General features: G+C 30.7%; 4 protein-coding genes across 5 annotated transcripts; all 4 read right to left on the bottom strand.

Moving 5' to 3' along the window:
• Positions 1 to 1,562: 1,562 nt before the first annotated feature.
• On the bottom strand, positions 1,563 to 3,904 carry LOC101268758 (GDSL esterase/lipase EXL3-like). Of its 2 annotated transcripts, XM_019213509.3 has the most exons (5): positions 3,323 to 3,904; positions 3,095 to 3,225; positions 2,697 to 2,933; positions 2,007 to 2,262; positions 1,563 to 1,909 (listed from the first exon to the last, which is right to left on the bottom strand). In XM_019213509.3, exons 1-5 carry the CDS (start codon positions 3,564 to 3,566, stop codon positions 1,746 to 1,748), a joined length of 1,032 nt encoding a protein of 343 aa, XP_019069054.1. In that variant the 5' UTR covers positions 3,567 to 3,904; the 3' UTR covers positions 1,563 to 1,745. The 2 variants fall into 2 exon arrangements, with proteins under 2 accessions (XP_019069054.1, XP_069152608.1); XM_069296507.1 differs by lacking the exon at positions 2,697 to 2,933.
• Positions 3,905 to 5,160: 1,256 nt separating this feature from the next.
• Positions 5,161 to 7,535, bottom strand: LOC109120085 (GDSL esterase/lipase EXL3). The gene is made up of 5 exons (XM_019213462.2): positions 7,047 to 7,535; positions 6,607 to 6,737; positions 6,190 to 6,420; positions 5,769 to 6,024; positions 5,161 to 5,505 (listed from the first exon to the last, which is right to left on the bottom strand). The coding sequence occupies exons 1-5, from the start codon at positions 7,330 to 7,332 to the stop codon at positions 5,315 to 5,317; spliced, it is 1,095 nt and encodes a 364-aa protein (XP_019069007.2). The 5' UTR covers positions 7,333 to 7,535; the 3' UTR covers positions 5,161 to 5,314.
• A 1,901-nt stretch (positions 7,536 to 9,436) lies between these two features.
• LOC101250113 (GDSL esterase/lipase EXL3) lies at positions 9,437 to 13,517 on the bottom strand. Its single transcript, XM_010322136.4, has 5 exons — positions 13,005 to 13,517; positions 11,674 to 11,804; positions 11,243 to 11,473; positions 10,523 to 10,778; positions 9,437 to 9,839 (listed from the first exon to the last, which is right to left on the bottom strand). Exons 1-5 carry the CDS (start codon positions 13,261 to 13,263, stop codon positions 9,649 to 9,651), a joined length of 1,068 nt encoding a protein of 355 aa, XP_010320438.1. The 5' UTR covers positions 13,264 to 13,517; the 3' UTR covers positions 9,437 to 9,648.
• Positions 13,518 to 15,387: 1,870 nt separating this feature from the next.
• On the bottom strand, positions 15,388 to 24,183 carry LOC101268468 (protein FREE1). Its single transcript, XM_004238327.5, has 10 exons — positions 23,127 to 24,183; positions 21,938 to 22,024; positions 21,312 to 21,443; positions 19,453 to 19,584; positions 17,513 to 17,578; positions 17,062 to 17,172; positions 16,689 to 16,781; positions 16,009 to 16,042; positions 15,841 to 15,908; positions 15,388 to 15,738 (listed from the first exon to the last, which is right to left on the bottom strand). The coding sequence occupies exons 1-10, from the start codon at positions 24,015 to 24,017 to the stop codon at positions 15,661 to 15,663; spliced, it is 1,692 nt and encodes a 563-aa protein (XP_004238375.1). The 5' UTR covers positions 24,018 to 24,183; the 3' UTR covers positions 15,388 to 15,660.
• Between the last annotated feature and the right edge of the window lie 334 nt (positions 24,184 to 24,517).

Raw genomic sequence — 24,517 nt, 5'->3', positions numbered from 1 at the left:
GTCCGAAATTTCAAAGACACACTTATACTATACTAAGGTCCTATTACCCTCTAAACTTATTTTATAAGTAATTTTCTATCCCTTTTCGCCCTACTTGGCATTAGCTTGAAAAAAAAGTCAATCAGAATTAGGCCCACAAGATAGTGTCATGTAGGCCAAAAGGGGATAAAAAATTATTAATAAAATAAGTTCAGGAGGTAATAGAACCTTAGTATAGTATAAATGTGTCTCTGAAATTTCGGACATAGGTTGAGTAGGTACTTGTACATTATCCCTTTATAAATTAAAAATCCTAACTCCAATCTCTTTTTGGAAAACATCTAACTCTAAACTTCTTATAAGCTTCAATAGATATAACCCAACAATATTTAAGATCATAGATTTTAAATATCATTTTTTTAAGGTCAAACTATATATGTCAGATAAATTAAAACGATGAAATATGAAACTAGAGTTTCCTTCTAGGATATGAATTATAAAACATGTATCACGGACAATAGTAATTTGCACATGGATTGAAAGATAAGAAGCATTAAGTGAGTATACCTACCCTCAACTAACAACTGCAAAAAACACTAAAGATACAGCATGTGCAATTTCATTCTACATCACTAAATGCAACTTTAAGAATGGCCTCTATGTAGTAGAAAGAAAATCAAGACATATATAACTACTTTTCAATGGGTCGGATAGGAGGTTTTTTTTTAATTAAAATTTGTTGAATTTAACGTCACGTTATAAAAAGAAAACTTATAGAAATCTTACTAGTTTAAGAGTTAATAATTTAGATACATTTAGTTTGTAATATTATGAATTTTAATAGATTTTGGTGTATGTACATGTATCTAACGATATATTGGGTTAAAATTAGAGATAATTTGTTTTAGATATACTGTATCAAAGTGGATACGCATGCATTTGGATACATGACAGATCTTGCTCGCCAGTTTCATATGTATCTTGTATTCAAGATACATGCAAATCACACCTGATTCATATAGAGTGTATTATATGTATCTAACATACATTATATTTTGTTAGTCTCTCTCACGAAAATAGTGTATATGATATTAAAAATACATATATGTGTATCTTTAATATATGATAAAAAAAATTTAATTAGTGATAAACTACGTAATTATTTAAGATGGATTAAGTAGAAAAGATAGGTTTTAAAACTACATATATAACAACTACACACTATAAAAATGTAAGAGTTTAAGTTTTATATAATTTGATATAGGAAATATTTATACAAAGTCAAGTTATTTAAAAGGTAATTACGAATAATTTTATTTAATAATAATATTAATTGACAACTTAAAGTAACTAGTAAAACTATCTAATACTAATATTAATTTATAATTTAAATAAATAGTATTCCCGTGACATATTAAATTTTAAGTAGTTCAAAATTTTGGAGGCTCCTATTTTTCCTACAAAAAGTTAGCAAGTCCGTGAATTATATGGATTGATGGCATAATTAACTTTTTTATATACATATAATTAAGTTGATTAAAAATAATTACAAGTAATTTTGGCTAATAATATTGATTGTAATATAGATAAATAGTAAGTAACCTGTATTAAATTACACTGATATATCATGTTAAATTATACTACAACAATCAAATTCTAGTAGAATGAAATGTAACATAATATTTTTCAGCTTTAAATTAATCGAATTATTATTAACTAGATAATCAAATCTTAATATATAATTCATGTTTAGTACAATAAGACTATTAGTTGGAAATTTGATCAAGAAGAACCCTATAACCTTTCTCAGTGAGATGATAACTATCCCAAAATAAATAATTTGCATCATTTTCGCATATTTTTGTAACGTTGTCACATAACAAATACTCATTCCTTCCTTGGCAACACGCACTCAATGCATCTTCAAAACCTAAAATTTATAAGTAAGTAGAAAAATTAGTCGATTAAAATATGATTGATGTAAAATTTATCTACGAATTGAAGAAGATTGGTGTTTAATATTGTACCGTATTTATTGTGTTTGGCGATAATATCGAGTAGAGGATCGTAAATATTGATATAAAGAAGCTCGATTTGAGGCAATTTTTTGTTTAATGAATGAATTTTATTTGATAATTTGGTATTTGCTATTCGAGCAGCTTGATTGTATTCGTTGACACAAATTTTAGATGGACCTCCACCTCGCAGTATTTGCGATGGCAAACACCCTATTGGTGGAAGCCCAAATATCCAAATTCTTCTTGCTCCCATATTGTACAAATCCTAAAAAAGAATAAAATAATAACAATCAAAATATATATATTATTTGAAATAAAATTATAATCATAAAATCGATTCAATGTTTGGGTTATATTTAAGTTCATGCTTCAAAGGGAAAAATGACAGATATATCCCAAAAAATCGTAAATAATATGCAAATATCCTTCATCATACTTTTGGAACTTTGGTGTTCCTACAGTTCAAAAACTAGAGCATATATATCCTTCGTACTAACACGACATACACGTATCATAATCTTATCCACCGATTCGACACTTATCGACGAATAAGATTGCGCTATGTGTCCCTATTTAGCCTTCCGTTAGAGTGAAGGACATATATGCTCTAGTTTATGAATGACAGGGGCACCAAAAACTCAATATATAATCACAAGGTGAAAAAAAGGAGAGGGAAATATAGGTATTATATATACTTACATTGATAAAATTGGAAGCTCCATCTACCATAAGATTTGTATATGAGTCAACATTGTATTGTATTTTCCTTGGAAATTTGAGCATGAAATATGTATTACATAGGTCATCACTTCCAGCAACTACTATATAAAGACTCTTTTTAACAATATTCTTTGTTGCTTCTTCACCAATAAATCCATTCATCTTCCAAATATATTGTTGAAAAAGTGCTAATTGTACTGATAGTGGTAAAGCTGACTAATTTACATAAATAAAAAAATAATATATATAAGAAAATATATAGGTAATCATTATTCACTAAAAAAAGGAAGTGGAATTAGTTGAGAACTTGTTTAGCTACTAAATTTATCTGTCGTTAATTCCTGTTATGTAAATAACTAGATAGAATAAGAAGTTACCGCGACAACAGGAGTTAAAAGGTCAAATCCAGAAGCTCCTGAAGCAAAACTTACTCCAGTTTTTAAATCTTCAACTTTTAAATTTGAATCTAGATAAGCTGGCATTAGCTTCTTAATCCCAAAATCTTCAACTGAAATAGAAAAAATATTAGTGATCATATGGTTAAACGAGTTATACAGATTTTAAATTCGGCATAAGTAATATTACATTTTATATAGTGTGTATACCTAACATGTCTGCTGGTGTCCTGGCATTGCTAAATCTTCCAGTTGGATTATTACCACCCATGAAATCTTTTCCATAAGGTAAAAAATTACACTTTGCATGAGTAATTAAATTGTTATTATTTCCTTGATCTACAATTGAATCTCCAAAGGCAAAAAGAGCCGTTATATTTATGTCCTTACGTAATTGCAACTTTGCTTCACATGAAATAAATAACATTATAAAAACAGCACATAATAAAGCCATTATTACTATTTTATGCAGTAAAAAAAATGTATAGATTTTTTTTCCAAGAAATTTGTGGTTTTTGAAAAATTAATAAAATATTTATATAGAGAGAGATAGGTTACACAAAAGAATACGTACGTCATATATAAATTGTTACGTTTGGGTTAGAATGGAAGTTAAAGACGTTGAGAACTTTCGTCATATTATGGGGGAACACGTTTCGTAAGAGTTTAATTTGTATGCATTGATACTGTAAAAATAGTATCGATTGTTGTATTTATTTTATATCTGTTAATTTTTTTATAATTTAGTGTTCAAATATTTATCTTTCAGAAACGATATTTCTACTATACAAAGATAGAAGTAAATTTGAAATGTGTATTGGCTCTCCACATGTCGATTTTAGTAGTAGGTCTCATAATAGATGATCACTCTTTTTCATTTTAGGTATTATATTTCAATGTTAATAGTTTATTCTCTATTACAGAATAGTATTATTAAATAGAATTATCTAAATATTTTTAAAATATCTAATTGTGTAAATATATCAAAGGTTATTAATGGATAGAACTTAAACTCGATTTCGATTATAGTTCATGTTAACTAATTAACACATTCTTGTGTTAACAAGAGAGAGTCGTGAAGGGAAAACGTGCTAATCAACAAGAAAAGTGTGATAAAAGAATTTGGATTAATTAGTTAAATCACCACCAAATACTCCTATATTTAATTTTTTATACATAGAAAAGTAAGTAAAGTAACTATCTAACTACTATAATATTCCTCAATACGACTTAATTAAACAAATCCATGCAATTAAATCTCATATAAGTGTTTTTTCATATATATAATAACAATATATTCAATATAATTTTAAGTATATATAAAGTAACATTCAATCAATTATTCTAAACTTTGACAAACACAAATTTCCTAACAACAAAAAAATGGACTTTCATATCATAAAAAACTAGACTTTCGGGAGCACATTTTAATTTGACAACAGGAACAACCCATAATGATTGAAAAAAAATTGATAATCCTAGTGTCTAGGCCAATTATAGTGTGCACATCAATTATTTTACGAAATATTTATCACCTCTCATTACAAACATGTAACAAGTATCTTATGTTTTAGTCTCTATTGAGATTATTTAAACATTAAACCTCACAATTTTCAGCCCTAAAGGCCGAAATGATAAAGTTTCATAATTTAAATCAACATTTAGCCATAGAATTGCATCGATTCACTGATTAAAATCCTTGAACCTGATACAATATTGAAATATCTAGAGAAAATTAAGTTATTGTCGTTAATTAATTAACACTAAAAAATTTTTAATGTCATGTGATGTGTAGGGAAAACGAGGTGTATGTAGACCTTACACATAGACTCTATTTTTATAAGATTTTTTTTAAAAAAAAAAACATTTCAATTTCAAATAGACGCATGAAGTTAATTTTGTCCTTTATTAAGTTTTCCAAAAATGAACAATTTTGGTTTATGTCAAATTTTTTAACTAACTCCGAAAAGTCAAAATTGGCAAGTACAATGCAAAAATTAATTACTTAGTAAATTACTAGCTAAGTAGGTACCACTATTTACCAACCATTTGACATGAACAATATTTTTTTTATTAGATTCCAACATAAACACTTGGATGTGTATAAATGAACTATTAATTGAACAAAAAAAAGTTTGGACCTTTGATCCAAACTATACAAATTTGGTGATACATAATCTTGATCTTGATTGAGCTCATCATCTACAAAAATCTATTGACATATTTTTTCAATATTTGATCAACAAGAATCCTATAACCTTTCTCAGTTGGATGAAAACTATCCCAAAATAAATATTTTGTATCATCTTCACATGTTCCACTGAATTTATTACATAATATTGTCACCTCAATATTTCCTGTGCCACAACACCCTTTCTCTACTTCTTCTAATCCTACAAAAAAAAGATAATCCACAATAACAAAATTGATAAAAATAAGAACACAAGGAAAATTTTGTTATCAGATCACTCTAAAGACATGTACAATTAATTTACATCATATCATCCTAACGGTTAATATCCCTATATATTAGATAACTCAATAACTCGTCCAATTTTTAGCGCGCTTATCTTAATCTGTCCAAATTTAACCCAACCTATTTATTTGGCGTCCTTAGAATAAATCATGAATTTATAGAAGGATAAGTATATAGTACCATATTTTTGAGGGTTGACAATGATATCAAGAAAAGGATTATAGATATCTATCAACACAAGTTTGGATTGGGCCAACTTTTTTGATAGTGAATCAATGGCAATTGAGAATTTTGTGTTAGCCAATTGGGCTGCTTCATTGTATTCCTTGGCACATACTCTATTTGGCCCACCAGCTAATGTTCTTTGTGATGGCAAACATCCTATGGGAGGAATTCCAAATATCCCAATTTTTCTTGCTCCCAAGTTGTACAATTCCTTCAAGAAAAAAAAAATTGAATCAACACAAAATGTAATGCAAATTAATATTTATGATAATTAGTTATAAAGAACTATCAATTTAACCATTTGATATCTGAAACTCATTGATCTGACTGGTTCATGTTTGACACCTTTAAAATTCGACTACAAAGGTATACTTACTTGGAAAAATTCAGTAGCTTTGGACACCATGAGATCAGTATATGAGTCGATATTCTGCTTTAATCGAACTTCAAGAGTGAAATATGTATTTGCAAGATCATCACTTCCAGCAACCACTAAAAATAGGCTATTTTTTAAAATATAGTTGGCTTCTTCTTCTCCAACTAATCCTTCTAGCTTCCCAATATACTCTTTGAATTGATTTAATTGTGTTGATAGAGGTATAGCTAACTGATCAACAAAAACAAAAATTAGCAGCAAAGATTAGTGTTTCCTTTTTATTTTTTCTTGAGTGATAAACTGGCTAGTGTTGTTAAGTATGGCTATATTTTAAATATGTTGCAAAAATGGCTATTTTCTTAACTTTGAGATATTTCAGATTTTAAAATAATTTAAAATCATAAGATTTAAAATTACCGCCAGAGTAGATGTTCGAGGATCATATCCACAACCACCAGATGCAAAGCTTACTCCAGTCTTGAGATCTTCATTTCTCAAATTTGAATCTAGGTAAGCTGGTATATACTCTTTTATCCCCAGTTCTTCAACTGAAAATGGCCAAAATTTGCAATTTTTGTGTTATTTTTATTTGTCATTTTTCAATATCATCCTGGATAAATATCTTATAGTAAAGAATTTTATTTGCCTTATCATGCAAAGTTCAATAATTTAAATTTTACATTTGTATTTTAAACATTATTTGATATATATCATATTACTATTCCTCTTCAAATGGTCAAATTTACCCCCACACTTCGTATTTATTCTTATCTCTGTTAAGAGTATATAAGGGGTAACTGTGAAGGTAAATATGATCATTTTTCGAAGAAAATATATACGTGTGTTTAATTACGTACCTATCAAGTCCGGTGGCGTCTTGCCGTTGCAGAATCTTCCGGTAGGAATACCACCATTGAAGTCTTTACCATAAGGTGGAAAATTACACTTTGCTATAGTTGGAATATAATTATTATTTCCTTGATCAACAATTGAATCTCCAAAGGCAAATACTGCTTTTACCACTACGTTATTTGGTAATTGCACTTTCCCTTCACATGACCTTATAGTTGACATTAATACAAAACAAATAAAATAGTTTAATATAACCATGATCTTATACACCATTAGTATTTTTTGTTGCATAAATAGAAAAAAAAAAAGAGAGAGAACATTTGTAGGTTTTTGTAAAAGCTTTGAAATGTTGGAGTTGAGTATAGAGGCGGCTAGGAATATAAAGGAGTTTAAGTTATACGCATAGTGTAAGAATACTTTTATTTTGAAAATGACATACTTACAAAATAATTATTTGAACATTTACCTCATTTTTTTTCGTATCAGTTGAATATTTAAACTTATTATAAAATAATTACCTATATATATTTAAAATTTGTATCATATCAATATCGGATGTCCACGTCGAAAATTTATAATTGGACATGTGTGTTCACGAGATACACACAAGAAGATTGAAAAAAGTTTCCTTTTGTAATTTAGTCACTTCATATGTATGTTGAATGTTTTAACCTAATTATAGACACGTAAATAAAAAACAATAATGCACACGGACTTGTTAATTATAGTTGTACAAGTGTTCTCGTGAGGAAACTTTCTAAATACCTTTTACATTTACGTCGTCTATTGTTACTCGTCACTTTTATAAATAGATTAATTCAAAATTATAATATTCAGTTTAAAACTTTAATACCTAATATATTTATACGAAACACAAAATATTCAATTCAAAACTAATGTAGCAACAATATTCAATTCAAAAACACAATATTTGATCCAACGCTTTAGTATCCAATTTAGAAATAGAATATTCAATAAAATATTCAATCCATAACCTATAGTAACTACAATAATTCAATTCAATAATGCAGTACGATATTCAATTCGGAAATATAATATTCAAAATTAGCAATTTCATTGTTGCATTAAAAAATGCAACCAAACGTGTTATAATAGCATTCTCTAATATCTAGTGAAGTTTTTTTTTATTAAAAATAATAATAATAAGAGAGACAGACTAATGATATAAACTATAGAGTATTGAAAATATACAACGCAATGTTTTTATTTTTAAAAAAGTGATATACAACACAATTTAATTAAATTTTTAAAACATCACTATCAAATTGTCTTACGTGTGATATATTGGGTAGATTTCTCATAACATGGAGGCCTACAACTGTTGTGAGAATTAATAAGAGTATACACCTCAATAATTCACGATTCAGTGATGATTATTTAGTGACAATAATATAATTATCGTTATATAATACTTAATGATAATTGTAAAAATGAACATTTATAACTAATATCGTAAAAGTTTTAGCTATTTTGAATACAACGATATCAGTTCAATTATTGCTAAATACTTTTTGTAGAAAAATTTATTATCAATAAATATATTTATTGTAACTATGGTATATATACCAATCAACAAATTGATTGGAACAACATATTATTTATATCCCTTTACTAATTCATCTCTCTCTTAAGGGAAAAAAATTTATTAGTGCTAAGATAGAATAAATTCTTCCAAATTATGACATCCAACATTTTGATTTATACATTAAATAATGGTAGTTTGGAGTTAGTTGGTGTGATATATACATGTATTAGGCTATATTTAGTATAGACCACTTTTTTCTCCCTTTTAATTTAAGATGTGTATATGTATGGTCTAAAAAGTCTTTATTTTCTTATTAATATTATCATAATAATGAACAATAATATATATATGTCACATCACATTTTGTGAAAGTTGTCTTTTTGGAAATAAGTCAATTTAAGCTTATTAAATATCTTTTAAGAAAAAAATGTCTTAATCGAGTTAGCTGTTTGTTAATTGTTAAACCATTTACATTCATTGAGCTTAATCAAAAGAGGTTTAACATTGAAGTTTAATATGTGATTTGATGGTACGAGAGCATTAGTCCATAGTTGTCTTTTTATTTATTTTTGAGGTTCGATTAATTCAAATTCTAATTTGAAAATTTCATTGTGATATAAAATGCTTTCTCAAATAGTGAGTGATTTCATGCTCGTCTATCACATGTTTGAAGAATTAAGGATGAATGAAAATGCTTTGTGTAATTTTGAAACATATATTATATATCTTATTTTGTTTACATCAAACAAATTTTAACTATTAGATTTGAACTCTGAAAAAAGTAAAATTAGTAATTAAGGACATTACTATGAACAATTTTTAAATTAAATTCCAACATAAACACTTGAATTATACATAAATGAACTATCAATCACATATACTTGAATTTCAATGTCTTATTACATGAAGTAAGCTTTATAAATATTTTATTTTTTAAAAAAAAACACATGAAGGATGGATTAATTGCACTTTTTTTTTAGACTTTTGACTCAAAGTTAACAAACTAGGTGAATATACATCTTGATTGATTTAGTTTTATTTTTTAAAGTCAAACTCTTCATTTAGAAGAATTGGTTGACATATTTATTGAGGAGTTGATCAACAAGAATTTTGTAACCTTTTTCAGTTGGATGATAACTATCCCAAAATAAATATTTTGTATCATCTTCACATGTCCCACTAAATTTATTGCATAATACTGTCACTTCTATTTTTCCTGTGCCACAACACCCTTTATCAACTTCTTCAAATCCTACAACAAAATCATAATAACAAAAAATAAGAAATAAAGATTAAAAAGGAGAAGCACAAAGAGTCTAAAAAATAAAATGATCTCATGAAAATATGACTTGTCGAACTCATTCGTTGGCCTATTAGGTATCCCAAATTGTTCTACGAAAAATCTAGTCAAAATATTTTGGGAAATCTATCACTATATACAGTTAAAACAAACTTATTTACCAATATGATCAAAATATACAAAACATATACACTGAGTACATGAATATATTTTTTGTATCTTGTATAGTATATGTTTATTTGTAGTTAAATATACAAAATATGTATTTGTTGGCAGTTTTGTTAACTAGACCACTCAGGAATTAAATTGTAATCACATCAAATATTTTTAAAAGATATTTCTTTTGTTTGATGTGTTATATAGTCACAATAATAAAGAAAGAAAAATTAGTATGTTTTAAAACAAAGTATAACTTAGTACGGCGTTTATCAGTCATACTGCTCCAACGCGTTTTAACCAAAATAAATTTTAGACCGATCACTCAAATCATCTTGATCCGTTCAGATTCAACTCAATCTGCCTATCTGACATTCCCAGAATATGTAAGTAGAGATGTCAAACATGTGAATTAGGTTGGATTTGAGCAGATCAAAATAAATTGAGTTATTGATAAATGAGGGATTAGTGTATTTTACCATATTTTTTAGGGTTGACAATGAGATCAAGAAGAGGATTATATATTTCTAAGAACACAAGCTTGGATTGGGCCAACTTTTGGGATAATGAATGGATTTGAGTAGAGAATTTTGTGTTGGCCAATTGGGCTGCTTCATTGTATTCTTCAGAACACACTCTATGAGGCCCACCAGCTAGTGTTCTTTGTGATGGCACACATCCTATTGGTGGAATTCCAAATATCCCAATTTTTCTTGCTCCTAAATTGTACAATTCCTTCAAGAAAAAAATAAAATAAAATAAAATGAATCAACTAAAATTTAATATGTAAATTAGAAATAAATAACTATATGTTTCCTCTTCATATATTGAGAATTTTTTCACAACTCTGACACGTATTGTTTGCTTTGATCCAACAGACTTCACAAATTTATCTGTTACACCACTATTGAGCCCAAGCATTGAATACCATTATGAACTTTTGTTATCTCTCGTAAAACTCTTTACTTTTCATCTTTTACTTCAATATAAAATTCCTCTAAAATATCATGTGCACAGTCTAGAAACTAAACTAGCTTTTCAGTCCTTCTCTATCCGCGTGCTCTCCGTTATGAACATCACCATGCAAAGTAGACAATACGTGTCATAGACATGAATCATGACAACTTCTGACGGTTTTCTAAACAAATTGGAAATAAAATAAAAATTTGGAAAAGATAGCAAGTATAAGGTATACTAACTTGGACAAATTCAGAAGCTTTGGCCACCATGAGATCAGTATATGAGTTAACATCCTTCTTTAATCGAACTCCAGCAGTGAAATATGTATTTGCAAGATCATCACTACCAGCAACCACCAAAAAAAGGCTATTTTTTAAAATATCATTAGCTTCTTCTTCACCAACTAGCACTTCTAGCTTGGAAAGATACTCTTTAAACTGATTTAATTGTGTTGATAGAGGTATAGCTGACTGATTTAACATAAACAAAAATGGAAAAAAAAGGAACAAAACTTAGTTTGTGTTTTTATTTCAATTTTCTTTGCATGACAAAAATGGTTAGTGTTGTAAATATGGCTATATTTGTAATATGTTGCAAGAAGTGGCTATTTTTTAAATTTTATAATCACACAAATATTACGAGTAAATCAATGGGAATCACATAAAATTACCACGATGGTAGCTGTAAGAGGGTCATATCCACAACCACCAGATGCAAAGCTTACTCCAGTTATGAGATCTTCAATTTTCAAATTTGGATCTAAATAAGCTGGCACAAAATCTTTTATCCCCAATTCTTCAACTGAAATGGTTAAATTTGCAATTTATGTTATTTGTATCACAACCTGAATTTTTAAAAATCTTTTATAATATAATAAAGAATATTCCTTGCATTAATAATTAAATTCAATTGACAAGGTGCATGACATCAAAGAATATATTGAGATTGTTTTGTCACAATTTGATTTTAATTTGCACTTATGGCCACTATGTAACCAACACATCCATTTTCCAAAACAAAGTAGAAGAGAAAAAAATTATATATTTTATTTCTTTGAGGTATAAATGCTTAAACCTAACTACTAAATACAGTTGTAATTAACAAGTTAGTTGCATACAGTTGAATTTTGTGTATATTAATAAATGTTAAGGTCACGAGAAACTCCATTCTATAATAGACAAAAAAAATTTATATATAAAATAATGCATTTTGTTTCTTCAGAAAATGGAATTTTAATTAACGATATGCTTTTATGAATTAATATATACAATTTTTGCATATTCTATATCCATTATCCCTCGATCGTTTACTGTATTGAGAATCGACTATATAGTGTAAGAAATTTTTTTTAAATCTTATGCAACAAATTTATTTGATGAAAATTTAAAGGACGACACGATTCAATTCTTCTTAAAAGATATAATAATACTGACATATTTAATATAATCTCACGAATAAATAGTATTACCCATAATCTTATAAAAATACAGAAATTATTATTAATAAACTTCACTTTAAGTAAAACATATAAAAAACACATGTAATACGTCACTAAAGCCATGACGCTAATTAAGAGCCATGCAAATTCCTATTAAGTTTAACAAACTTTATTAATTAGCACTAAATAATACTTTATCAGTCGACACCAAATTTAAAAAAAGTAAAGAAAATTTTTGAGAATCTATTATCTTAAATCAAAGATATGTAAAATGTATTAAAATATCTTTAATCTTATAATCTTAAACATATCACGTAGAAAATTGAAAATAAACGAACTGTGAAAAATGAAAAGAGACATTTTCTTAAAACATACGTCAAACAGATAAAACCAAGAAAGTAGTACATGTAGTTTCATCTACCATATATACGTAAGCCTAGTAACTCTCGATATAACTGTAAAAACAAACAGAAAAACCAGGAGAATAGTACATGTAGTTTTATCTTACCATATATACGTAAGACTAATAACTCTCGATATAACAATAAAAACAAGATGATTACCTATCAAATCCGGCGGCGTCTTGCCGTTGCTGAATCTTCCGGTGGGCAATCCACCGTTAAAGTCTTTACCATAAGGTGGAAAATTACACTTTACTATAGTTGATACATAATTATTACTTCCTTGATCAACTATTGAATCTCCAAATGCAAATACTGCTTTTACTACCATGTTATTTGGTAATTGCACTTTCCCTTCACAACAATTTATAAATAGTAACAAAAAAGAAATGAAGAATATAACCATGATACTATAAAACATTATATTATAAGCTATTTTGTAGCTCAAATTTATTAATTTAGACACTTTCTTTTTCAAGAATAACAACAAAGAGAAAGCTTCGAAATGTTGGATTTTAGTATATGATTAAGTCGGGTACGTTTCTCCTTATTTATAGAGGCTAACAAAGTATGATAAATCTTTTAAGAAATCTTTAATTAAGGATAATATGAAAAAAATAATTCAAAACTTTCTTGATTTGTTAAAAAATAAACAACTAAAATAAAATAGGGACCAAGTAAAATAAAATAGAAGAGGTATATATATACGAAATATACTAAAGTAAATTCAAAATTTATATTTAACGGATATAATTTTTAATACATTAGTTGTCATAACATAAGTTATAGATACATCTTAGGAAAATCTCCTTATAAACTTTTGAAACGTGTACATTATGAAAGCTATTGTGTTAATTAATTGTGTATATAGTTTAGATAATATTTTATGCATTGCGAAGATTTACAGTAAAGTTAATGAACTTATGATAATTAAGAGATTTTAGCTTTTGGTAGAGGATATAATTATTAAATATTGCAAGAAATTAATTAATTATTATTTTACATAGTTTAGATAATATTTTATGGATTTAGAGTAAGCTAGTGGTGATTAATTGTTAATGATAAGATTTTAGCTTATTGTTGGACCCTCAAACAATATTTTATTTTCCCAGTCTGAAGGTCACATTCGTGATTAGACAGGTGGGAAAGTCTTATATAACAAGAAAAAGTTTACTTTTGTTGGTTTTATCATAAATTTTTTAAAAATATCTTTAAATGTCTATTAATTAGATTTTGAAATTTTGATTTTCAAATTCTTATAAACGTGCTTATAATAATTTTTTTACTTCTATTTACAAAACTTCTAAAAAAATTCAAAGTAAAATGCATATTCAAATAAAATTTTAAAGAATCAAATTTTCACGCTTTAATTTTATAATCTATAACGAAATATAATTTTAACTATATTTTGAGCATCTTAAACTGATTATAGATACGTAAATAAGCTGTGCACATACTTGTTAATGACATTAGTACATGCGTTATTGTGGAGAAATTCAATTTTCTATCAAGCAACAACAAAATACGAATCTATATATATATATATATATATATATATATATATATATATTACTTGATAATCTCCATACAACGGTATCATGAATCAATTCAAGCAAAATAAAATGAATCAATATTTCAAAAATGAGTATATGTTTTGTCTGTGTCATATATGGACCACTTTATTTAATGTGTATAATTTCTCTTTCTAATTTAAGACATTTGTAGGTCTGCTGAAATTATAGGTCTTTATTTTTCTAATCAATATATTAAAATTGCCTCAATAGTGTAGAGATATATTGCATGCCTATCGCGATTAACACTATTAGGCCAACAATTGTCTCGAATTCAAGTTTCCCGACTATAGAGTCATGTTTGTCAGAAATATTTTAACTTTTAAAACTTATTTATACGAATCTTAGATATGGAAAAAAAAAATTATTAAATTAATGACAATAATGTATGTGTTGCTCGCATATTTTAGTGACAGTTGTCATTAAGATAAAATAGTTTAATTAAATATTATTAAGAAAAGACGTCTTAATCGAATTAGCTATTTGTTGAACCATCTTCATTTATTTGGCGTCTAATATTCAAGTTTAAAAACTGATTTGACAATCCAATAATGCCAACAAGTACACAACTCATTTTTCGTCAATTTCCTAACCAATTATTAGTCCTTTGGAAGAAGGGGAGAGAAGTTTCGTACGCTGGACGAAATAAATAAAGATATCTATCTATAGTTATTTAAAATACTCAAATGGCGTATTTGATGAAAGTCGTATAACCTGGACGTCTTCTGAGTCTACCCTACCATATGAAGTAAAGAAGTCAAAATACGTGATTTTAACCCTTAAAAAACGAAAAGTGATCCTTCAGTAGACACCATAACTAATTTCCAATACTCAACACTTCGATCAAATCAAGTCTCTGCAATTTCAGAATCTCCTCGTTGAATGACTTGTCCTCCCCCGCCAGGGGAAGTAAAGTTTTAGTAGATAAGAAAGACAAACTGGGTTTCTCAAGAACAATAGCTAAAGGACAAGGGTTTAAGAAATCAAATTGATTTAAACTTGAGTTACTGGAATCAAATTCACTTATATTTTCTCCATGTAAAGAAAAAAAAAAGTGTTAGATTTCTTCCTGCTAATACAAATCAAATGAGCAAATTGCCTTGCCAGGAAACAAGGATCAAGCAACCAACCAAAGGCGCGTCACAAACGGTTCAAATATTAACAGATGCACGAAACAATGTACGAGAACACACAAAAACCAGAAAAGAGTTTGCAGTCTTTCCTTCCATTGACGGAAAACATCAAAATCAGTGCGAACTAACGAGGAATGGATTCTGGCAAACACCACATTCTATAGTCTCGGAACCTGAGCTCGGAACTTGAACCTGCAGTTCAAGTATTGTAAAGAAGAAGTCAATATAAAATGTGAATAGTGGTCTTAAGCTCTTCAAGGTTTCAAATAGCCAAGGAAGGCTAAGATTATTAACCTGCAAATGTACTGTACAAGTAGGGCAAGCAACCTCTTTCATCCTCCCCGAACGATCTTGTCTAGAGCCTGAAACCGGAAAAACTTCATGAGCTAGCAACCAAACTATGTCAAGAATTAGCTCATTATCGAATACTAAGCATATATATTTCAGCAGATAAACACTCACCAGATGATCCTTTTCGGTTTCTCTCCATCTCCTCCTGAGAATAACAAGCAAATTTTAAACATCAGCAAAGTTCAGCAATGCAATAGGAACAAATAAAGCATTGTGTAAAGGAATACTACAATCACTTTCCATCAAAATGATGAATAACATTCACCAGAATGAACTACCAGATGCAAGAACCTAAACTAGAACGGTGTAACTACATAGTACATGAAAAAGCATTACCAAGGCATAGTGGCCATCATACAGATGGAATTTTATATTGGCACAAAGTTTAAGAAAATAAAGAAGACCTTCAAATCTTGTAGTCTTAAGCTAAAGATATGCAGAATGTATCAAAATGTCCTTTAATCTTGTCGTCTTAAACATGTCACGTGGAAAGTTGAAATTAAAGAATACCCAGAAAAGGAAAAAGACATTCTTTTTTAAACGGACTAAGAAGGAAAGTAAGACGGACAAATTGAGACAGAGGGAGTATAAAACCTCTTTACGCAAAACAAGGCTGACGAAAAGTTAGTTTTGGGTTTTTCCTTTTCTTTCCTTCTTTTTTTGCTTTTTTGGTTTCTAAATTACAAAGAGCGCTCATAGATGTCAAAAGTGAGTTGAATATGTGGGCAGGGTCTGCTTCTGCAAGCTTTCAGAAAAACATGAAGTGTTGAGAAGTTTAAATAGTAAAGCACCTGAAGCTTCTTGGCAAGGTCTTCATGACTTTGCAATCCAGTTGATCTATTGACAGTTTCCTTCGCGCTGCTTAGCCGACGAGAAACCTCAGCCTGGAGAAAATCCATGAGATGTAGTTAACAAAATGAAATCATGATATATTTGGCAAAGTAGCAATTTTTAGTGCACATGTAACCATGAATTACCACATGAGAAAAAATCAGTACTATTCAAAAAATATCAAAAGAAAGTAGGAACTAAGATTTTATGAAATTTCTTTTTTAAACCCAAAAGAGATAACTTAGAAAAGGGGACCAGAACAAAATGTCAAAAACAGAATTGGGAATGAACAAAATGCAGTCATAGAAGGTGCAGATGGTAGTTCATTCATACCGTACATCGGTCACAAACTCTAACAACTGGTGCATTCTCATCAGCTGTCAGTGCAGTTCTTCCCTGAGTGCATTTGTCACAGAAAATATCTCCACAATTCCGACAGTGATGCTGAAAACAAAATCTAGATGTCATTCCTCTAGCCCATTTTGAGTTCCCTAAACTTACAAAAATAATGCAAAACATAAAGCAATGCACAACAAGAAATGCATAAACAATTTTCTGGACAAGTCAAATTTCTATTACTAAACACCAAGTATAAACAAGTTCTCTTTCCATATTTGTTTTTCTTTCCCTATTTTGGGACATGTTCTTTTTCCTTTTTCAGATAAGTAGTTGGGGAGAGATATTAAGCAACCAAATATCAGGATAACTTATATTTGCAAACGGTCAAAAGAGGAAAGAGTAGCAAAAGGGAAGAAGAATTAATATATGCAAGCACAAGACATACCCTGCGCACAAAAGCATTGAAGGCTGATCCACAAGCTGTGCACTTGGAAACTGCTTCATCAGGAACCTGACAAAATGGTAATGAGTTAATGAAAATTAATGGTTCTACTAAAACATGACAGACTTCCCAGCACCTCAATAACATTAAGGCGGATTATTTCTCTAAGCGGCATATGCATGCCAGCACATGACTCATTAAACCTCAATCCAGCTATTGACAAAAATACTGGAGCAGAAATTAGTATTAATTATTATGAACTTTACGGCGCAATCCTTTTGTTTCTCTCCAATATCTATGGCAAGTAATAAACCAAGGACTAAAACCTTTTCTCTTTGCAACTTATGAACATCATTTAACAGATTTTCTTTTAGCAGTATATGAATTACAGAAAAACATTACAATTACCAAAAACAAACTTCAGGCAAATTTGAAGTGCAGCAGACATGAGTTCCAATCACTATATTTTTCAAGCTGCATCTATACGGATTCAATTTGAAGATGTTTTAGATTGATAAACTTGTGACTAGAGGAAAACGAATAAGAACACTTATAAAAATGAAAGAATAAGATGAAATCAAGTCTTTTCGGCAATATTGAAGAAATTAAAGAGGAAATACAGCTCTATCAGCATAACTAAGTGAAGAGACTCGAAGATCAGTCAAAAGTCTGTCCAAGTGAGTAAGTAAATACGAGAAAATAGAAACAAAATTAGATGAGAAAAAATATGGAGATATGCCCATGAGACAAACTCTCTATGGAAAAAGGTGATTACAACAAAGTATGGAGAACTGGATGGGTGGATGACTGAAGAAGCAAACAACCCTTATCATGTCACTGTTTGGAGATCTATCAGAAACTGGTGGACAATTTTAGGTAACCACACTACCATTAGTGTAGGTGATGTCGTGATGGTAATAAAACCATCTTGTGGAAAGATAGGTGGTTAGGTAATTGGAATCTTGCAGAGAAGTTCCCTGATCTGTTTGATTTAGTTATCTGTCAGGACAGAACAATAGCTGACATGTGAGCGCTCCAAGGCTGGGAATTAAATTTTACAAGAAACTTGAATGATTGGAAAATTCCTAGACTGATTGAGTTCTTCAAAATCCTTGAAGCTTTTCAAGGACTGAAGAATGGGGTGGACAGACTATGGTGGAATCGGGAAAACAAAAGGGCATACAAAGTAAGTTCAGGGTACAAACTTCTGAACTCGACAGTGGCACAGAACTACATATGGCCATGGAAACAAATATGGAGACCAAAGCACCTTTGAAGGTGGCATGTTTCTCATGGCTTCTAGCAAAAGAAGCTGTCTTGATACATGAAAACCTAAGAAAGAGGAACATTATCTTAGTCCCGCACTGTTTGATTTTGCATTGGAGAATCACTGGCCAACTATGGAAGATTTTGATTAATTTCAGAGGCATACGATGGACAATGCCTAGCAAGATTGTCGACACTCTATCAAGTTGGGAAGAAGCTGGGAAGGGAGCAATAAACAGGAGCTACTGGAGAACTATACCATCTTGTATGTGGTGGACCATCTGGAAGGAGAGAAATGCTAGGTGTTTTGAAGACAGGAGTAGAACAGTACGGAAAATCAAAACAGATTGTATTTTGCTTTTGTGTTTTTGGTGTACAAGGAACTCCCCTGTAGATGCAGATAATACTCTAGATGTGTTAGAATCATGCTAGGATTGGGAGTCCTTTGATATATTGCTATACTTAGTCTGGTTGTAAAGGGGTTTAGCACTACCTAAGTGCTGCGTTATAATAATACAAATGTTACTGACTCAAAAAAAAAAAGATGAGAAAAAACTGACAAGAAAGAATCACTCTTTTTTAAAAAAAAATGTTGAACGAGAAAGTATAGTCGTAGCTAATCATTATATCATGTAAAAATGAGGCGTGTGAAAACAAAATAAAATAGAAGATGTTACCCAGTGATCTTTCTCCTCATTGACGGTCTTCACTATATTAATCCAATCAGTAAGACCTTTCTTCTTCTCAGTAGGCTGTTCTGCCACCTTTGGAGATTCAGAAGACATTATTCTTCCACCCATCTCCTTGAACTGCTTGAAGGAAAAGAAAAAGTTATTTTCAAGAAGTTCACACATATTGTGTTGGTCTCTCTCGGTGTACTATTGCATATACCAGCAGAACCAGAAACTTATACAAGGGGATCTAAAAATTTACTAGCATGCCTTATTTGGGATCTAAATGTCTGATCGAAAGCAAATGTTGAACCCCTGTACCACTAAGACCTTATGTCAAAGAAATTCAACAATTAATATATAACAAAAAAAAAACTTTTTCCCTATTTCCACAGTATAATTTTCCAATGAAAGGGATCTGGTTGAACTCCCTTGCTTGTTACTAGTTCCTCCCCTGAATGCATATACTGTTTGATGTGAAATCCTTCTCTATCTTCAGGCAGTATATGTATGTGTTCATGTGTGTGTGCACACTCGCTTTCACATAAAGTAGCTCCTGCGCGGAACATTAACAAGCCGCTAGCAAGTAGGTAGACAAGCAATTTGGATGGTGGAAAGGAAGTAGCAACAAAAGAGACAGTACCTTTTAGCCTTATCAGTTAATATGAGAAAGGAACATAGTAACTTTTGAATGAGTAGAGAAAACATTTTCTTGAGTTAAGAGTCTAGCTTTTATATTTGTATTTTTGGTGTATCAAAGAGAAACCATTTTATATTAAATGGATGACAAAATCTTTGGGAAGCCCTAACAAATGCCTAAAGACATGATGGAACTTATATAGTAATGCTACCTTGGTGTGACATCAATGGAAGACATTCGGCCAATGAAAGGAAAAAATTTCGATCTTGTGTTCACAAAACACTGACGAGAACCTTTTGAAACAACTATAGATTTTAACTCAGAGAAACTTCTAGGACAAAAGAGATGGTTTTATGCAAAATACTAGGCTGAGGGAGAATGGCATGAAAGATGAAGATGTCATGTTACACATAACAATTAATACATGATGGAAAATAAAAATGTGCTAGTGGAGATTTATGTGCTAGAAGGATACCTACCTAAATGGACAAATTCTACAAAGCAATTATCAGACCAGCAATGGTATATCATATTGAATGTTGGACCTCCAAAGTACAACTATTACCTTCTTACAAAAACAAACCAAGATATCCCCAGATAGATGAGGATCGCAGAGATGTGGACGTCAAGATGGATATGCAGTCATACAAGATTAAACAAGATAACAAATGATCACATCTGAAAAAAAGTGCAAGTAGCACACATATTAAATGAGAAAGTCTCTTGAGATGGCTTGGTCATGTCCTACATAGACCTCCAAACGCACTGGTCAGTAGGTGTGAAACCATGCTGAAACAGGATAGATCTAAAATCACATTGAATGAAATTCTCTCTAATGACTTACGATATCTTGGAATCCATGCATACCTAGAGAAATGAGACATAAATGGAAGAAAAGATAAATACATGCAACACCAGTAAGTTTATTAATTTTTTGTCATATTACCATGTTTATTCTAGGTTCAATATTTCCTAGGAGTCAATTAGTCATGTTAGAGATTTATACATCAGTAGAGAACTTATAGAACTTCTTATTGTTATGTAATATAATGTCAGACTAAGATGAGCTTAAATGGCTACATGCAGTGAGAGTTCATGCAACTGATCCTAACTTGCTTGGGACTGAGGAGTGGTTGGTGTAAACATCAATTACTAAATTGTTGAAGATAAAACAAAATTAGATCCCAAATGCAAAAAAAAAAAAAAATGGAAAAACAAATTTGACCTGTACAACCGCAGCCGTGACTGTATCTAACAGGGAACTGGTTGTGTAACTGTTCGACTGCAGTCTGATACGCCTTGGTTCTATATCCACTGCACTTTTTGACCAGAAGGCAAAGGTAGATGAATCCGTCGCCTAAACAAGAAAAATAGGACCAGTTCATTGATGCTCTGCAAAAGTTCAAAGAGCTGGAGAAAATCCAGATCTTGGGGGAAAGTAAAGGACAAAATCCAAGGCGCATTAATGAAGTTGAGGGCATATATTATTCAGGTTCTCAATGTACAGCCAGAATCTTGAATTAGAATCCTGCTATTGAGGCTAAAATATACGACCCATGTTGCTATGAACAAAACTATCATGCAGCTTCATGCATTCTGTTAAAAGACGGTCGAAGCTGAAAACCCCAAAAATACTTCTAAAACAAGAATCTGACTGCACATTGAGCATGTAGCAATTTATGCCCTCATCCTAGCATTACCATTAAATAATGTCAACCTTCAAGTTTCAGCCCATTAAAATTATATCATAAAAAGAGTAAACTCTTTCATAGTCATATCAGGAAGGTAAAATAATAAAATTGTATTATCATCATACATGGTTGGACGTGGAGAGAAAGAACAAACACTTACCTCAAGTCTAGTTACCGTGTCAAGAGGATAAATTCTTAACATCCGGCTAGTGCTTGGGTCCAACATGCGGATTCCATCCAAGCCAATCTGGAATGCACCACAAGCAGGACTCAAAGTTAAAATGCTGCTATATGCTTGATCAATCAATAGATAGAGATTCATAACACACCAAAACATGAAGCCTATTAACAGCACAACACAGGCACATACCAAAAAGGGAAGCACCCATCTTGTTGAAGCACAAAACATAACTAGAAGATTTTACCAAAAGGATATTATATAATACTGTTTATCTTAATGGCTCAAAAATACACACAGCATATAAAAACTTCATTAGGCTAAGTGGACACTGCATCCTGAGGAGAAGTCTGTACCACTTACAGATCATGGCAGGGTTTTCAATAAAGATGACACAACATCAAGAATCAAGAATTGAGACACAAAAATGTTAGATCATGGTATGATCCAATGTCACGGCGCTACAATCTCAGATATAACAAAGCGCATGCTAATTTAGAAATTTCATAGCAAGATGCTAAGTATTATATTACAAAATCATGAACTGAAATTGGTCAAGACAGAAATCATCAAAATAAACAGAGGAGCATCAGGTAAGGCATGAAACTGGAATATGCAGATGCCTTTTGAATAGGGAAGAATGTTTTCCAGGGAACATTTCCTGTAGAATATGTTTTATACGAGAAAACCACATTCAGAATCATTTCGGTTGGATACCAAATTGGTGGGAAAAGATATTGGAGTGGTATTATAAAGTTTTTGTTCATAAAGGTTTTCAAGAACATCTAAGTGTTGATTGAAATAAGTGATATGGAGTCCGAGTTCAAGAAACTAGTAAAAGAAACTGACTTCCACCCATAAGCTATGGAAGCTGTTTGCCTTTATGGTGGAACATGTTTTTCATTTTCTTTTTGATAGATTAAATGTAATTTCCAATTGTCCATAATCCTAAGAAATCAAACACACTAAGAATGATTTCTTCTAGGAAAACATATCCTAGAAAAGCATATTGCTTTATACCAAAAACCCCTGAGCTGAAATTCATCAACTGCAACTCCTATTAAGTTTCCAGTTCTATATTAAGATGCTTCATGAATGTAACTAACCAAAAACTTCCGCAAAAATAATGACAATCATCAATGACATCCAAAGTCAGTACAAAGAGACCCACCTGGCAAAGAACATCCTGGGTACTCTGTCCACCACTTTCAGCTAATAACTTCACCCTAAACTTCTGAACACCACTTTTCGCATCCTGCTGCGTATCAACCTTGGGAATTGCCTTGACGATCTTTGCAGTTGGAGCTGATGAACGTTCTTTCGGAGAATTATACCCAATTGGCCTCCCAAAATCATCAAAACTAGACGACCAAGTCGAAGACTTTGAACCAGTCCCTCGTGCCCCATAAGGCTCTACTTTACTACCCTGATAAGCAAACACCCCATCGCCATAACCATCATTACCATATCCACTTTCAGCTCGTTTCCCATAAGTATCTTGCCCAAATTCACCTCTCCCCGAACCATAATTCCCATACTTATCCACAGGTTCATCAAAATACTGTCCACTTTGATCAAACTTCCCAGTATTATCATAATTTGGAGTTGAATAAACTGAAGGATACGAAGAATTCGGAGTGGTACTATGATTGTAACTAGGAGCAGCCTGGGGTTGATCGTAAGGAGGATAATAAGGTTGTTGAGGCTGAGAATGAACTGGATTTTGATAAGCTCCGTGGGATTCAAACGAAGGAAACGGAGAGGAGTGCTGAGGCTGTTGCAACGCCGGAACCGGAACCTGCGCCGGTGGTGGAGGATTGTAGGACTGTAACGGAGGTGCTGGAGCAGTGGAGAGTAAATCAGGATTTTGAGTATAATGATTCGGGTAAGAAGAGGGATATGATGAGTAATCTGAAGATGGAGGGTAAGTGGCGGCGAACGGCGGAGCAGAAGCGTATGACGGTGGTGAAGGGGTGGGGTTTGGGATCGGAGCCGGCGAGATATGGCCGGAGTTAGGGTAATTGTAATAGGGATTGGAGGTGGTGTAATCGCCTTGTTGCATTTTTTGATTCGGGAAATTCAGAGAGCTTTGAGTTTTTTTTTTTTTTCTCTCTCTTCTGATCGATGATCTTTGTTTCGTATGATTGAAGAGAAGACAGAAAAGCAATTGTGCTTGACGGGTATTTTCTTGGGCCGGACTCTTTTTTGGGCTTTTTCCTCAAATACTTGTAAAATAAGTCTTCCAATTAGGGTGTATGTACAAAATCGAAACGAAAATCAAACTAAATCGTAAATAAAATTAAATTGGAAAAATTTTTGATAAGTTATTTGGTTTGATATGATTTGGTGTTGGAAAAAAATTGATTATATTTGGGTTGGTTTGATTTTAACTTAAAAAAATTAACCCGAGACCAAACCAACTCGACATTATGTATATAATTTTAAAATTTTACCTTATACGTAAAAATACTTACTTTGATATAAATTTTAAATACCTCTTATACTTTTTCATACTTTTTATCTTTTAATATATTTATTTTATGTGTAGAAGCTAGAATTCTT

The sequence above is a fragment of the Solanum lycopersicum genome, chromosome 4 (assembly GCF_036512215.1).
Source record: "Solanum lycopersicum chromosome 4, SLM_r2.1".
Lineage (NCBI taxonomy): Eukaryota > Viridiplantae > Streptophyta > Magnoliopsida > Solanales > Solanaceae > Solanum > Solanum lycopersicum.
Note: the sequence above shows the minus strand (reverse complement) of the source record. Positions and strands in the feature narration are given on the sequence as shown.

Bases quoted from the DNA above. Each gene is read 5' to 3' on its own strand.
- LOC101250113 (XM_010322136.4), bottom strand. From the start codon at position 13,263: ATGTTTTATAGTATCATGGTTATATTCTTCATTTCTTTTTTGTTACTA. The intron at 10,779-11,242 runs GTTAGTATACCT...TTTTTCTTGAAG, and splicing joins AAGCTTCTGAATTTGTCCAA to GAATTGTACAATTTAGGAGC. The intron at 9,840-10,522 runs GTAAAATACACT...ATTTTGTTGTAG, and splicing joins TGTCAACCCTAAAAAATATG to GATTTGAAGAAGTTGATAAA.
- LOC101268758 (XM_019213509.3), bottom strand. From the start codon at position 3,566: ATGGCTTTATTATGTGCTGTTTTTATAATGTTATTTATTTCATGTGAA. The intron at 2,934-3,094 runs GTAACTTCTTAT...TATGTAAATTAG, and splicing joins TTTTAACTCCTGTTGTCGCG to TCAGCTTTACCACTATCAGT. The intron at 1,910-2,006 runs GTACAATATTAA...TATAAATTTTAG, and splicing joins CGCCAAACACAATAAATACG to GTTTTGAAGATGCATTGAGT.
- LOC101268468 (XM_004238327.5), bottom strand. From the start codon at position 24,017: ATGCAACAAGGCGATTACACCACCTCCAATCCCTATTACAATTACCCT. The intron at 16,043-16,688 runs GTGCTTTACTAT...TGTTATTCTCAG, and splicing joins ACCTTGCCAAGAAGCTTCAG to GAGGAGATGGAGAGAAACCG. The intron at 15,909-16,008 runs GTGAGTGTTTAT...TTCCGGTTTCAG, and splicing joins AAACCGAAAAGGATCATCTG to GCTCTAGACAAGATCGTTCG.
- LOC109120085 (XM_019213462.2), bottom strand. From the start codon at position 7,332: ATGCAACAAAAAATACTAATGGTGTATAAGATCATGGTTATATTAAAC. The intron at 6,421-6,606 runs GTAATTTTAAAT...TTTGTTGATCAG, and splicing joins CTCGAACATCTACTCTGGCG to TTAGCTATACCTCTATCAAC. The intron at 5,506-5,768 runs GTACTATATACT...TTTTTTTTGTAG, and splicing joins TGTCAACCCTCAAAAATATG to GATTAGAAGAAGTAGAGAAA.